General features: G+C 37.8%; 1 protein-coding gene across 1 annotated transcript in view; it reads left to right on the top strand.

Annotated features, from left to right (window-relative positions):
- Positions 1-17,497, top strand: part of lrp8 (low density lipoprotein receptor-related protein 8, apolipoprotein e receptor) — a gene marked incomplete at its 3' end in the record, with an annotated part of 197,776 nt that overhangs the window by 78,902 nt on the left and 101,377 nt on the right. Inside the window, exon 3 of the mRNA XM_079841676.1 lies at positions 10,705-10,827. Coding sequence (XP_079697802.1) covers positions 10,705-10,827 — 123 coding nt within the window. The remainder of the gene's footprint in view (positions 1-10,704; positions 10,828-17,497) is intronic.

The raw sequence follows: 17,497 nt of genomic DNA, 5'->3' as shown, positions 1-17,497 counted from the left end.
GGCGTGGTCTTGTTGCTCCCGCGTGGAGAATAGGAAGTGTTGCGTTCGTATAGTTTGTTTGTTGCCATGTCGTCGAGACGCTGTTATTTTCATCCCGGAGTCAAGTCACCTTTGTTTGGCTTTCCCAGGGACGCTGTACTTAGAGATCATTGAGCGCATGCATCCCCGTTATGGTGAGAGGCGTGACCTTTCCGGTAACGTGCGCTCTGTGTGCCCTAAGCTGCTGTCGAATCACAACACGGGAACCGCTGGCACAATCAGAACTCGTTACGTATTTCTGAAGGAGGGACTTCATAGAACAGGGAAATCTTTCAAGCCGTTTTGAGGACAGTGAAAACAGCAGTATACAGATAAGTAAATTGTGTGAAAAATACTGTGTTTTTTTACACGCGAAACATGAACACATGTTATATTGCACACTGTAAACACAATAAAAGCTTCAAAAAAACACGAAAAACGGGACCTTTAAGGTTATGAATAGGCTGGTGTGTTCCAAAACAATGACAAAATTTGCAAAACTTACAGTCTCTCACTTCCGTTAAAATGAATCACAGATTTTGATGATATTATCGCAGACTTCACCTTCTCATCAAATCATCTGTCCAATCAAATGCGCTCTAGAATCTGAAGTCCCGCCCCCTACATTATAAATAGACCCTGAACTGCGTCTGAAAACAGTCAGTTGTTCACGCATTTACTATTTTCTACATGGTGAACGGCACATAGCGCACTATATATGCGATAGGAAACGATTCAAACAGTGTAAATATGATTTCAGTTGAGGTGAATGAAGTCTGCAGGGCTCGACATTAAGCTTGTTCATACGCTTGTCCTTCGGACAAGTAAATCTGTCATTCACTTGTCCGAGTAAAACATTTGCTTGTCCAGATTTTTTTTGTAAATATAATCTATTCTGAAGCAATATTCTCACCAGTGTTTAATCAGCTTTGACATATTTAAATATGCATATTTGTACCTTTTTATAAAGGGCATTTTTCCATAATCTTATTAAATATAGGATATGCTTTGGCTTTCCTTTTAAATTCTTAAATTTGATCAATAAATTAAATTAGAATAAGACACTATAGGCTGTTACCAATCAAATTAAATCATTTACACTGAAAAATTACAACTGCATTAAATAATGTTATGAGATTATTTTAAATATTTTTGAATATACAAATAAGAAATGTTGGAAAGATGAAACTAAACCACCAGTAGGTGGCAGCAGGTGACCGTCTTAATGAGCGAGTCATTGAGTCGATTCAGTGAAACGGCTGATTCATTCAAGAATTTAGCGGTCGTTTACGAATAGGTTATTTATCTTTGATTCAACCGATTCATTAAAACGCCGAATCATTCACTAACAGACGCTGTTGCTGTGAGATGCGTTACGGTTCTGCTGTGATATTTGTTTGGAACTATTTTCGCTGCTGAAATAGCAGAAAAACAGTCCATATTGCTTCTAAAATGTAAGTGACTTAAAGTTAAATTGTTTATGGAACTGGCGTATGAAATCAGTGTCATTTTCAGTCGTGACGGTATTCTGGAAAACAACACTCTTGTTAGTGTAATGTTGCTTAACTGTATCATATGTTATAAATATAAAAACTGCACAATTTTAACTGTGTATGTTAACTGAGTTTCTGTGTATGAGCGGCGCTCATTTGTTTTCGATTTTCTCCTCGAGGCTGCGCGAGCCTCAACAGCTCAACCTTGTTAACGTCAGTTTCGTTTTAAATTATTATCCACTATCAATCGCCACTTACACTGAATGCAGAATCATTATTGCACTTTGGTGATTCCCTAGTTATTTTTTGTTTTGACGTTTTAACCAGGATACTTGTCCGTCGGGCAAGTAAAATTGTTTTTCACTTGCCCCTTCAAAAAATCCACTTGTCCCGGACAAGCGGACAAGCGTTAATGTCGAGCCCTGGTCTGGTTTCACGTTACTTTAACGCACCGCTGCAGCGCACACACATAGTCTAGAGCAGCAGAGCCGTTGACTAGAGACACGAGAGCGCAGCGCGGATCATATGCGCGAGTTGGCGCAGACAACAAAACATATCGGACCCATTTAAATGCTGCAAAGAATGCTGTATTTCAAAGAGATATGGAAGAGATTATGATGATAAATGGTTAGATTCGGAGGAAACTGGCTTTAAAAAAACAGAAAGGCTAATCAAACTGTGGTAATAACGAACCGCTATTGGCTGTTTCAAAAAAGGGGAGGAGCTGCTAACAGCTGGAGCCGTTTTAGGGGATATTACGTCAACACATTGAATAATGCTGCGCATTCCAAGGCACTTCAGTGGGCCTTTAACCATACGGCTGCCCATACAGAACGAGAATCACTATGATTCTTCTGCTGACTTCACTCTTTGAGTCTTTCTCCTCCTCGCTTCTTCTCTAAAGCGTCCTCATGAAGGAAATACAATTTTTTTTGGCAACAAGGATTTGTTTTCAAGCAAATGAATGGAAAACGGCGCAGTCTGCAATGAAGAATAACATTGATGTGACCGGTGCACCTGTCAAACAAGCTCTGGCTTCTGAATGGTCCAGACACCGTACATAAATCATAGAACTGCCTCTATGCGGAAGGTAAACCGCACACACGTTGTTGTAATCATCTTGATAAGTTTGACTTGGATACCGGGGTTACACCCCTACTCTTTTTCCGAAGGACATCCTGGGATTTTTAATGACCACAGAGAGTCAGGACCTCGGTTTAACGTCTCATCTGAAATAATAGTTATTTATTCACATAATGTTTTAGCTCTAAAAATATAAATGAGTGTTAGTGTTAACAACATCATATATGTCTAAAGGATTGACGTTTGTCTGGTAAAACATGAGCTTATTAATGCAATACAATCAATCTGCTGTTTTATTCCAATCGTTATGCCTGGTCAGAGGCTTTTAGTTTATAATTAATCACGTTTTTTAGTGTAATGGTGCAAAATATTAAGCAGTGTGTCAAGTTGTGATATGCATGCCATGTAAAAAAAAAATGTATCTATGTATTATGGAAAAAAATATGTAAATACTATCAAAAATGCAATATTATTGCATTGCAAAAAGTGTCACCTATAAAATATTCAGGGCAATTTTTTCCCAACAGTAATCCCACAAAATTGACAGAGCTAATCATATTGTATCACCATGTCTCCACTGTTTCCCACCCCTAACACATACAATTAAGGATGTAGTCTGTGGCCATCACTTTCCTTGGTGTTTTTTGGATGTGCTGGTTGGCATTTGATGTTTGTGTTTGTGTGTGTGTGTGTGTGTGTGTGTGTGTGTGTGTGTGTGTGTGTGTGTGTGTGTGTGTGTGTGTGTGTGTGTGTGTGTGTGTGTGTGTGTGTGTGTGTGTGTGTGTGTGTGTGTGTGTGTGTGTGTGTGTGTGTGTGTGTGTGTGTGTGTGTGTGTGTGTGTGTGTGTGTGTGTGTGTGTGTGTGTGTGTGTGTGTGTGTGTGTGTGTGTGTGTGTGTGTGTGTGTGTGTGTGTGTGTGTGTGTGTGTGTGTGTGTGTCATTTTCTCTTTATGATTTCAGACTATCTTGTCTCACTCTCCTCACTTCTGCACTCTTTGTAGTTCATTGACAGCATGTGAACTGACCAATATTACATGCAACCAGCCGTCGTTACACAGTACCATATGGGGAGGTGTTTTCCCTCCCCCATTTCCCATATTTCTCTAACACTATACTCTTGTTTCAATGGATTCCTTTGACACTTTATCTTGTTCTCTTTCTCTCTTACACATGCTCACGTGTAGGAATGTAACTGGTCTCAGCATGCAAGAGACCTTCACAATGCTTTTCACCTTTCACAGTTTGTGTGGGATACATAAGTATAGGTTACTAAACAAGTGGAGTCTCAAACAGTTCTGTGATAATGCAGGCAGTACATCTTACAGAACCAGGCAAGCTGTAGTGGGAGGAAATGTACTGGTGTGTCTTTTGTCTTTCTATGGGCCCTATTTTAACGATCTAGGTGCATGGTCTAAAGCGCATGGTGCAAGTGCACTCAGGGCATGTCCGAAACAACTTTTGCTAGTTGAACAATAGGAAAAATGTTCAGCGTGCCCGGCGCATGGTCTTAAAGGGTTGTACCTGTCTCTTAATCAGTCATGTGTTTTGGGCGTAACGTGCAATAAACCAATCAGAGTCTCATCTCCCATTTCCTTTAAAAGCCAGTTGCGCTTGCACCATGGCGGATAGATATTTACATGGTGGAATTTGTGAGCGGAAAGACTGAACACTTCTCCAGAGAGAAGACATATTTAAAAATGTTTGTGTGCTGCCGCACGTACCTGTGTGTGTAATCAGCAGAGTGTATACGGGTTGTGGACCCGCCAATAGGCGCATATTACTAACACACTCTTTAAATAACAAAAAAAATATTGCATTTATTAAAGCTATTCCAGTTGCTTCAAAATAACAATGCGCCTGAACACACCTCGTTTTCAGACCAGCGTGCCCATGGCTGATCAGATGGCTGCAAATGCATTTGCTATTTAAACAACGTGGCGCAGGACGTGAAAATTATAACTACATCGGGCTGAAACTAGCAGAAAAACACTTTCGTCGCACCTGGCGCCGCATTGTGCCAGGTGTATAATAGGGCCCTCTGCGTGCAAATCGAGAAGAATGGACAGCCATACAGCCCATACTAGCATTGGTCCTCAAGTCTATGTAATTTATATTAATTCTCAAAATACAGAGCTTTTTATATTGCAAACAAAATCATCACAGATATATTCCAAATATTCAATATATTGCTCAGCCTTCATACCAGTGTTGTGCTTAATGTTACAAGATTTCATCTGTTATGAGAGAGAGACTGAAACGGACAAGTAAAGAAAGAAATGGAACCCACCAGAAAAAGGTGATCCACTGAGGCTCCTCTCTTCACAGACTCCATTTACGATTATGACCTGTCCATGTTTATAGCCCTGCTCAAGATAGCTCTGCGATTGCCTGATCCTATAATAGGTGGTCTCTCTTATCTCAAACAAGTACTCAGAACCACATAAACCACAGCCAGTCAATCACAGCATCTTTCAAAACGGCACACTACCGAGCTCTGATCTAGTATAACAGATTTATTTCTTCTAGCTGCTTAACTATTGAATTTTACATCAAAATAACTGGCGGAGAGCGACTAGAACCTTATAAAGGGCTACCGCTTCAAAAAACTGTTAAAGTGTTAACCACCTTCAGGCTTTGTTGTGTTACCTCAAAGTAAGCAAATAAAGCAATAAAGTGCGTAGCTCATAGTGTTTAAGTAGCTCTTTAGACCATTTGAAGAGATTGAATGACAATTTCCCATCTGCTCCATTGCTTTTTAAAGTTGCTTTGGTTATTCGTCAGTTATCAGAAAACCAAAGGTGTCAAGCATGCTTAGACTGCAGTCTAACATTCTCTGTGAAGTGTAGGAGGAAATGGTTTGTGAAAATTGAAGGACGCTGACCTTGAGCTGCAGTTGCATCCTGTGCAGACTGCCCGCTCTGTGCAGTGCTTGCAGCAGACACAAAGAGGTCGCCTACCGCTAACCATCACAGATCAGCAGTCCGTCAGTAATCAGTGTGGTCTGTCGAGCATGGGACCTTGGGAATGTCATGACTTTGCCTGCTTGCGTAGTAAACTCACAGACGCATATCTTGCTTGTTTCTACACACTAATACACAGGGGCCTTCCTGGAATCGAGTGTGTATTAAAGCATCAGCAGGGAAATAGAGAAAGATAACATTTGCACTGTGGCAGGCCTGATGTGTATATATGCGATGCGTGATGATTTTTTTTATGTCAGATTGTGTGTGCTCATTGTTTGCACATACCTGTGTGACGTTTTTATTTTTTTTTATGGCTCACAAATCATCGGAATGTACATTCAATCTTTGGTTATGTGTGCCAGTGCCTTGTGTGAGAATCTGCATAATGAAGTATTTGCTGCTTGTAATACATACCATCTTTTAATCAGCACATCCCATGAGTGGGTGCTTGAAGCTGCCTTCCTGCATTGGCAGTCCTGGAGGAAAATTAGTAAAACCAACTCTTGAGCTTGCCAGTATTCTCAAACCAAAGCAACATAACCCCCCCAAGTCACACATCAGCTTCCTTCTACCCTCCAAGTCAGCAACATCTGGCAGTTTTGCTGCTGTGGATAATTTTAAGCATATTACAGCGAGGCAATGTATATTGACTGGCAGCAATTGCCTTGAAGTGTGGTATTTCTGTGTGTCTAGTGGCACTAAACGGAACTGCAAAAAATTATATTTTACATTCCAACTGTTGCTTCTGCTGCTGTTCGGACAAGTAATATTTTAAAATATACTTTATCTATTTAGATTTCTATAATATAATTTTTCTTTTAAGAAATGAATTTAATATTTGTATAAGAAAGAAGTTTATTCATATATATTGTTTAGTTTTTGTTTTTCATTTGACCTTTATAGAAAATTAGCCGTAGTTATTTATTATTTATTTAGTTCAATGATTCACCCTATGCCTATATTTTGTGGATGTTTTCTACAGTAAAATAATACAATACAATACAATAAATATATATTGGGCCATGTGATTTCAGATGAAAATGCAGAAATCGTGAAATTCATAAAAATAGAATACTGTATAATGTGAAATGTCACAGAATTTGGAAAAATTTGGATGAATAAATTTAAATAATTAAAATGCAGACTAGTGACGTATGAATTTTAAAAATTTGGTTTAGTTTAACTTAAAATTATGAAAATTATTACTATTGTAGAGTGCTCCTCAAAGTAATAATAATAATACAGTTTATTAATAAATTATTTTTTTTTAAACGAATGTCACACTTTCATGCATTTTTTTAAATTTAAACGGTAAACCTAGACTGTAAAAAAAGATGGACGACGTGCTTAATTTTCTTCCGTTGACGTAACTGATTTCGCCAGTGTCTAAATATGGTGCTGACATCTTGGGTCTTGAGTCTGCGCAGTAGTCAGCGCGTAGTGGAGCCGCGATTTCAAGGTCACGCCCATGCTCCCACTTAATCAACACATTTTTGTGAAATAAACAATTATAGAAATGTAGAGATTAAAGTTAAAACTCCGATCTCCTCCCGAAGTTCCTGAAAAATGTCAGTGACTACATCACTTAGAGTAGGTTAGGGTTAGGGTTAAACCTAACCTAACCTAACCCTAAGCTGTCAATCTCAGCTGTCAATCATTACGTAAAACCCCCGTTTTCATAGCATCAAATAACTAACTTAAACAAAACTAATTTAAAGAACGAACACTTGAACTAACATCAGCGTGATAAAAACAGCCTAAAATGACAGAAACCACCTTTGGAAATTTTTTTTTTGATTGTTTCGGTTGTCTATGTCCCATTAGAATACATGGAGAGGGTGGGCTTTATGACCTATACTGCTTCCAGTCACCAGGGGGTGATCGAGACACATCGGCTTCAGTTTTCAGGATTCGTGTTGCAGGCTTGATATATATTCTTGGTATTAGCCAAAATTTCCTCACCTTCAAGAAATTTAATATTATGTTCAGTCTGAAGGGAATGAAGGGTGTGACAAGGTCAAGTGTTGTCCTTGAGATAAGGCTAGTGAAGGATCTTTGGTAATTAAGTGCTGCTCATGGCTCACTAACCACCTCTCTCTGTAGTGTTTGGAGGTGTTCAACCTATAACATAGTGGCTCTGGTTCCAGAGGAAGATAAGGGGCTGGGGAACATGGCCCCTATGATGTGTGAGTTGGTAAATCTCAATGCTTGTTTCAGTGTAAGGTAGCTTGGCTGGGGAGATTGGGGAGATTTAGATGAAATCCTCTTGTTCTGATGGGAGGCAAGGGCCTGGGATTTGATCACCGTTGCAGAGAAGAATTTCACTGAATATCTCATTCTTTCTGATCTGTTGCAACTCAGTGACTGTTGGACAATTTTCTGCTTTCTTTTGGTTGGTTTAATTTTTTTCGCCTTTTATCTGTTTGACTTTTTAAGGGTCCCTATATATATATTTATTATAATATATATATATTAGGGGTGCTCCGATTGATCGGCAACCGATCTCGATCGGTCGATAATCGCTTTGGGATGATTGATCGGTGGTCTCCAAAAAGGCCGATCTCATGAACCGATCGCATGCTGACGACACATAAAACCCGCACCTGCCGTGAGAGCGAGGGCATGATATGCAGCGACCGTCTCATTCTCTTTCCGGCGCGGGTAAAATAATTATAATGCTGAAGGTGAGGTACAATTCATATTTCTATATTAAAGGTGAACTATGTAGGATTTTTGCAGAAAAATATCCAGAAACCACTAGGCCAGTGTTATATATTTTGTTCAGTTGAGTACTTAGAATATCCCAAATGTTTCCAACTATTTGTAAATTGTGAGAAATTGCTATTTTAACCGAGGAACCGGGACGTGTGAGCTATGCGTGTGAGGGAGTCGCCTGTCGATTGCGTCATATCTGCGTCACCCTCGGTTTCCGGTTTTATTCAGTGAAACACTTTACTCTCACTGCAGTGTGAACAAGTGTCATAGCAGCCGCCGAGCGTCATAACTTCCTTTTCAACACTTAGATATATCTAATACGATAAACGGAGTTGCGTTACCTCACTCATGACTAGAAAAGAGGAAGTGGGGCCGGCAACCTTGTCATAATAAAAGTCCCGCCGGCGACTATGCCATAATAACAGTCCCGCTCTTCAATCGCTCCTGAGGCCTTGCTCAGCTCCACAACACTCGGTCCTGTTCTGCTTCAGACTACAGTAATGTTAATAATCGCATCCATGAACATGATTTCTGCCCGAGTCCTATCCTGACTGTTTTCCACCGGCTGTGAGGTGAAAACAACATGTCCCAAGATTCTGCGCTCAAACGTGGCGTCATCAAACTACGCCTTTGTTTTGAACAGGCGACCTCTAGTGGACGGAAAAGTTACATAGTGTAGCTTTAAATAACTTACGCAGTCATTTGAAAACTTTCTGTGGGACGTACGTTCACAAACAGCGCGCGTGAATCACCGCGTGCGCGCGCTCTCTCTCTCTTCCTTTCAAAATGCTCAAATGGCTTCACATCAGCGCATCTGCACTAAAATCGAGCTGCACAGTTGACACAGGATTTGCCACTTTGCACAATCGAGGCAGTGTCGCATCGTCACTAAAGTTTACCATTTGCATTTATTTTTAAGTCTTGCCAGTGTTCAAACCGCTCAGCACTCGCGCGCTCTCCAGACCGTGCACGCGCGCACACACAAACACACACGCCATCTCACAAAAAGCTTGCGAGTACAAATTGCGCAGAAATGGTCAGATACACACAAATGTATGTACTAAATGACCGTCTTGACGAGTATGCACGTAAACCCCGTCGTGACTCGCGAGTGAACGTTTGTGCAGCTGCATGTAACCATATCCGTGTTCGCTCTTAAAGTGACAGCTGTCGAATAAACTGCTGCTGTCTCTGAGTTTCTCTTTGTCTTGTGTTGTTTGATGAACCTTTATGACACTTACTGCTCTTGAATGACTAACTTTTGCAACCTTAAGTGTAAGGATTAATCTAATTTAATTTATTCAGGGAAGACCAATTCATTTACATTTGATTTCTTATTAAATGTCTTTAGTATTTCTTACCTCAATACTAATGTTAGACCTACCTGAAAAAAAAACAAAAATTTTGTTAAAAACAAAAATGCACTGCATGATCAAATATTTAGGTGAGATAATTATATACATTTATTATATACATTTATTTGGGAAAGATGGCCTACAGTAGCCTTAAGTTATCTCATTTTCTAAAATAAACACTTGGTGGTTCTCCTTAATTTAGAGTTAGTTTCATTTCTACAAATGGTGCAAAGTCTGCAAGATTATAGATAAAAGATTCCCATTCCCCTGCCATTCTGTGATCGGCAGTGATCGGCAATCGGCAGATCATGATCTTGGTGATCGGCCCCAAAAATGCTGATCGGAGCATCTCTTATATATATATATATATATATATAGGAATAGTACACCCACCCAAAACCAGACATTGCATGTGTTCAATTGATGCACATGATAAAAGCCGAACATGTGTTAAATCACTGTCCTCTCTGACTGATAAAGCTCTTATTGGTTTCCCTCCCAGAGAGCTGACAACATCATCAATCGCTCTCCCTTCAGGCTTTTTTACCCCTGTTACAAATTTACTGGACTTAAAGCAAAGCAGTCTTTATCCTCACACATAAACAAACGAAAGTAAGGGTTCATAAATTCAAAGTGATGTGTACCTGGGCCTTTGTAATTGCTCCCGATGGAGCTGTGTTCAATTCATTCAAACTCTCTTCCCAATTAAACTATAAACGCGACAAGAAGAAATGACAGAGACGCACGATGCACTTAGCTTCATAGTGCTTGCTGTTTGTTGTTTGAATCTAAAGCATGAGTCTTTTACTGCTCAAGACTTTCTCTATTTCTGAACCAGAACAGTTGTTATCAAGTGTTGTTTCTCAAGTGAACCAATTTTGTCTTGGCGTCTCCTGCAGACTAGATTTAGTAGTGTGGTGGTTTATTGTTGTTGAAAAAAAAAAAAGTAATTCCATCTTCCACTTAAGCTTGACATGAAAATGCAGGTGCATTTGAACTTTTATTTTTGGTTTGCACCAAAACCTCTTGTGTAAATGTATATGCCCCTGTACTTACCTTCCTCTCTTTTCTTGAACAGCAAAAAAGACATGTGCTACGACAGACTTTGCATGCAAGAATGGGCAGTGTGTCCCGGCTCGATGGAGGTGCGATGGAGAACCGGAATGTCCAGACGGTTCGGATGAAGCCGACTCCACCTGCAGTGAGTACAGTGAGTGTATGTGTTTTTAGTATGTTGATTCTGTTTGTTTTTATCCAAATATAAGCATGTGTAAACCTATTGGGAAATTTTATTTGAGTCAGCGTCACCATACTGATATAATAATTTCAATGCCATAGAAAAAACTATAAAATATATAGAAGAGGTCAGTATGATTTATTTATAAGAAATGAATATGTTTATTCAGTAAGGATGCATTAAATTGATCAAAAATCTAATAAATTCTCTTATGTTAAACTTTCTATTTGTCTATTTCTATTGTCTATTTTCAACATTGATAATAATAATACATGTTCCTTGAGCACCAAATCAGCATATTCGAATCATTTCTGAAGGATCATGCGACACTGAAGGCTGGAGTAATGACTGCTGAAATTTCTTTCAAAAACATAAAAAGTATATTACTGCACCAAACTTAGAACAGTGTAGTGTAAGTATAAATATTAACTTATAAATTAGAGCTGTGTTATGTAGACTTGAAGTAATGCTTGCTAAATGAAGAAATAATTCAAGGTTTTTCAAGTAATTATTCAAGTAAATAGTCAGTAATTACAAACAAATTAATAAATAAAGAGCAGCGATTTGTTTTTTCTTTCCTTGTTAATATTGTTGTTTGATTAATTTCAACAACATATTGGATAGCAATGGGTCTATTAGGGTGCATTTGAACTACAAGACCCAGTGCACATATCTGATATTTTGACACTTTATTTCTAATCAAAATGTTATCTTGATAAAGTAAAAGGAAAAGTCTGCCTTATAGCAGTATTTGTTGTCAACTAATTATTCTGAATGCATTATTGCTCATTTATTTCAAATTGGAATATTTTACTGCATATATCCTTATATTTAGACAGTCTTCTTTGTTGTTGTAAACCTATTTGTCATGCACATAAACCAAAATAATGCAAGTGGAGCTTTGTCTTTTATTTGCATGCATCCATTTCTTTTTAGTTTGTTTTTCTACCAAGGATCGCCTGTGGCTGTTTGACAATCGTAATAATTTTTATTTTAGGCTGTGGACTGAGCCTCTCTCTCTGACCATGTGATGTGATTTTGCCGTTGGCTGAATTAGGCTCCAACTGCTGATTGGCAGCACTAATGCTCACTCCCCTCGGCATACGCACTTACTTGTGTACTAGTAATTGATATTGTCCACTCAGATCACGAGCAAATCACATTTTCACACATATTCCTTGTGCTCTGATTCAGTTGTTACCTCATTACTGAGTCAGGAGCAGTTTCTGGCTCACTTTTCTTTCTTTGCCGATATCCAAAGGAAAGTGGAGCTTCCAGTTCAATGACCGCAAGATCAGATCGAAAACTCGATCTACTGTGATTTGCTGTGTTTTTTTCTTCTGGCGACATTATCCTGGCCAAGAAGGGGAGAAGGGAGACCTAGGCTATGTTTGGAATACTTCCATGCAATTATATGCTCAAACTGCACAGTATGTACATTTTCTGTATGCGTAGAATATTATAATGACCTACCCCATATCCAAAATGTCCAGTATGCAACAGTGCAAACTGCACTCAATACTGTATCCCACAATCCAATGCATTTACCTTGAACTTCCTTTGTGATTTTTATAATCTTTTTAGTTGTTTTCAGATTGACTTAATTTACCTATACTCTCTCTATATATATATTTACACAAAAAGGTATACAGTAAAATGGTAAATAGATGAGCATGTATTCACACACACACACACACACACACACACACACACACACACACACACACACACACACACACACACACACACACACACACACACACACACACACACACACACACACACACACACACACACACATATATATAGATCAAATTGGTTATCGGCTGATATAAGACATTTTTAATAAAATTTATCGATTGATATTGGATGTTTGATTAATTCTCATTTCCCCAGTGTTTACATTTATATTACTGCGCTATCATCTCACACTCACTTTAAAGTTAATCTTTAAAAACACTATAAATGTAATAACTGTTAAATGTAGAATCAATATCCACTGTACTTTATAATGTGATGTCTAAATTCATCTAGCTACACTTTAAATTCTAAAAACCAAAAGAAATGTTTTTGTTTTTTAATATTTTAACATATTTATATCATTATATATAATAAGTATATATAATAATAATTATCAACTTTTTAGTATTGATCAGAATCAGAGCATCCATTTAAAAAAAAAAAACGGTGTGTGATCCGAATGTGATCTTTAACAGTCGGCTTGTTTTAAGCACGGAACATACCTCAATCCGAGTTCCCACATGAACATATTAAGTATTCAGTCACTTTATCACAAAATTCAAACGATAAATGCCGTTTTCACGCTCTTTAATGTGACGTGACTGATCACTGTATAGGCGCGTCAGTTCAAGTGGCCGCACGTGAACGCGATCATCTGTGAACGTGATTGATTTTATCTTGTACAACTTACTGTCACGTATCATATGTCGTGTATGGCTTGTAAACAATGTAGCATTTACATCAGGCAGTCATTCAGTGACCACAACTTTTATTCACTAGAGAAATCAACTTTCTCTATATATATGCACTATATTAGCCTATATATTCATTATATTCTACTGAACCTGTTAGTGGTGTCTTGATTATTTCATATATGTTTAGATAAATCTGTCATGAAAATGACAGACACTGTGTATATGATTATATTTCAACAACCAATTAGAGAAAACACTATTTTATAATTAGATTTAGAATTTAATGCAAAAACTGCCTTATGTGAAGTTTACATGTTTGCACACAATGTTTTATTTGAGTGTTGATTATTATATAAAAAAATAAATAGCAACTGAATTTAGGCTAATAGTTTTGTCTCTGTTGTTAACCTTTAATATTATAGTAATGTGCAAGTAAGGGCTCCCTATATAGTTTACAGCATTATCTTCAAGAAACGTTTAGTTATAATTGAATTCATTTAAGGACATTTTTTCAGTAAACCACTGTTTAATAAAAATAAATAAAAAGCAATTTTGTAAAACTGCTGTACCAAACCATCAGTTTTGTGTACCGTTACACCCCTAATATAAATATATTCTCTAGATGCCACTTGCATGGAATATGATATTGTCATGTGACTGTTGTATACAACAATGTAGCAAACTACATTAGCATATATTCATTATTTGGTTACATCCTTCTGCCTCTCTACTTCAGTATGTTCATATTTTGGATGTCTCTAAAAATGAAGTGGAATGATAATGACAACTGTGCCATAAAGAGATGCAGGTTGTGCTAGTTTCAAAGCTCCCACCCACAGAGACCGTCACCATATGATGGACAGGTATGAAATTCTGTGTGTTCCATGACATTTGTCTCAAGTATGATGTGGATTCCACCACCAAATAATTTTTTGCAGAAGCTATTTTTGTCTGATTTGCTTGTTAATGTCCATCCAAATCAGCCTACATGAATGTCTAAATGCTAATCAAATGCATTGAGGTTGTAGGGACTAGATCAAATTAGCTCAAATGAAATTATGAATTAATTCATAGGGAATTTTGAAAGAGTCAAGCAAATGACTCGTCCAGCGTTCATTTGAATGGGCCATAAATATCAACTCTGCAGCGGATATTAATATCCACACAGTAGGGAAACACTGCTATAGCCAGGTAACTTAGATCAGCAGTTTAAGACATTAAATTCGTAAGCACATAACACAAGAACACTTATCTTTAAATACAAACAAAACTTTATTCACTACTCTAACACACAAAACTAATATCTAACACAAACACATGCACACACACATTCACACGCGTTGCAGAAAGGAAGAAAGTGAGGAAAGAATGAGTTTTAAGAGAGTGAAATGGTGAAATCCCAAGTTTCTAGCAATATATGCATTTATAACACATGACATGAATGTACCATCAATCATTTATTGAACCCTCCTATTGTTTCTTAGGCGGGGTTATTCAATTTGACATCAATGCACCAGTTCAGTTAGGATCTGGAGGAATTACTTGCGTTTGTAGCTTGTATCCTCTTTGAATGGGGATTCCCTCTCTGTCCTGGCTGGAGGGGTTTCCCAGGTTCTTTGATTTGCTGACGGTCTTGTTGTGTCTTTGATCGACGTCTTGGGAAGCCAATCACGTGGCTTAACTTAGAACACGAGACTCAACGGAAAGGAACAGAAACTAAATAAAAGAAAGGAAAGTGAGACGAGAGTATTTAGATGGCTTGAATTAAATTATTAACCCATTTTCTCAGATCTTGGTCTGCCACGATCTTCTGATCATCTATCTCGTCGCCTTATGTCTCCTTGAGCTTCTTAACTCTTTGTCTCATTCTTTGTTCGTGTTCTGAGATTATAAACCCAAACATTTACCCATCCTCCTGGATGGGTCCTGACCAATTAGGTATAATCTTTGGTTCCGAGGTGACTGTGTTCTTAGCTGGGGTTTTTGTCAGCCTGATGCAGACTGACTGGCGTCCACTTCAATTGAGGCCATACATTTTTGATATGTTCAGTTGAGTTTTGTGTGGAATTATGTTTGAATGAATCATCTGGAAGACTCATTTGTGTCTGGTGTGCCCTCAATCCCTACAAGGTAAAGGAAATCATATGGCTTTGAGACATACACACAAATACATAGATGTATTCCCACTAGTCCAAGGTCAAAGCTTGCAGCTGTATCCAGACACATTTTCCAAATTCCCTTGACTGTATTAGATTGCTTTTCACAATTGCTCCTAGCTTTGTTCGGTGGCCTCTACAGAGGTTCTCCATCTATCAAAGCAAAGTCACACAGAGTCACATGGATCATATAGTTCTTCATAGCTTCTTTACACAAACCCCTCTTTGTGCCTCGAATAGGTCTAGATTCTCCAACATTAGCCTCCCTCTGGTAATGCAGAGTATAAGTACTGTCATGCCATTACAGCAGAGCAGACTATCATGTTGTGATCAACCTGGTAATATTAAGTGAGTAATATTGAAAAACTACCTGGGCTCTGTGGTTTCTCAGTATGGGATATCTTGATCAATGGGAACAGCGGGGCAGTCATTATGGTTACATTAAAAAGTAATAAACAGGAGCGTGTGGACATGAGTCAGGTGCTTGTACAAAACTGAATCTGGAATCATATGCTGGCATGATTATGAAAAATGAGATGGGTACCTTGCCTTGATTGGGTGGTAATTAATCAGCTTGATGAAGTGTGTGTTTGTGTGTATTCCAAAGGCACATTTATATTGGTGTGTGTGCGTGAGAGAGAAGATTGGGGTTGGATGAAGGGTCATTTCTTGGCCCCTCCAGCTGTTGTGGGACGGATTTGCATATACTGTAGATCTCTGGTCAAACTGTTTGCCTTTTATTGTTAAACCTTTTTGTACAGACCTAGACAAGAAACCTTGTTATAGTGAATAATATGGAGCTTAATTAGGGCTGCTTGCTAACGCAACAGGTTTAAAGGGTTTTCATTTTTTTTATAAATCATTTTAAATGCTACTGTTAATGCTACTGAAGTGAATTTAGGCACGGTATGTACAGTAAAATGTAGAGTAAAATGTTTTTGAAAGAAGGCTTCATTTTTATGATCAAATACAGTAAAAACACTTCTATATATTAAAATAGAAAACAGTTGTAAATTGGGTCCCACTTTATATTAGGTGGCCTTAACTACTATGTACTTACATCAAAAAATAAGTACAATGTACTTATTGTGTTCATATTGTATTGCAAAACACTTTTGCTGATATTGAGGTGGGATACGTGTAAAGTTAGGGACAGGTGTGGTGGTATGGATAAGTTTAAGGGTAGGGTTAGATGTAAGGGAAGGGTCAACAGTGTAATTATAAATGTAACTACAGAATTTAGTTACAGAGGTAATTACATGCAGGTAATTTTAAAATATAAGTACAATGTAAAAGCATATGTACACAATAAGTACATTGTATCAAATTATTAATTTAAATGTTAGTACATAGTAGTTAAGGCTACCTAATATAAAGTGGGTCCATACATTTTTATTTATTACTGGGATAATAAAGCTGAATTTTCAGCATCATTACTCCAGTCCTCAGTGTCACATGATCCTTAAGAATTTATTCTATGCTGATTTGGAGCTCAAGACACATTACTTATTATATCACAGTTAAAGATAGTTGCACTGCATATTTTTTTGAAAACTGATACCTTTTTTCTGGATTCATTGATGAATAGACAGTTCAAAAGAACAATATTCATTTGAAATAATTTATTAAACAATATAATTAATAATTTTTTTTATTAAAAATAAACCACCTAGCAATGCCCTTTCAACCAATCAGGCTACCCTAGTAACCACATAGCAACATATTCAAAACAAATTTTCCCCAAAATTAAAAAAAAAAATCTTTATATGCTTTAAAAGATTTTATACCATGGTCTGTCTGAATACTCGTCAGTTGAATCACCGTTCAATATTAATGTGCTGTTTTCATTGAAGTGCACACTGCACACATAGGCCTACGTCACTCACACACAGAGCAGAGATCGCGCTGTGCACAGACAAACATTCAGGAGCACGGACACTTGTTATCAACGCTGCCCTCTGACTTTAAGTAATAAAATATATTTGCTTCTAAATCGCAACATTATATTTCTCAGCAGCGAGTGAGTAACATCGTTTTTTTTGA

This window comes from Gobio gobio (genome assembly GCF_949357685.1).
Source record: "Gobio gobio genome assembly, chromosome: 17".
Taxonomy (NCBI): domain Eukaryota; kingdom Metazoa; phylum Chordata; class Actinopteri; order Cypriniformes; family Gobionidae; genus Gobio; species Gobio gobio.
Note: the sequence above shows the minus strand (reverse complement) of the source record. Positions and strands in the feature narration are given on the sequence as shown.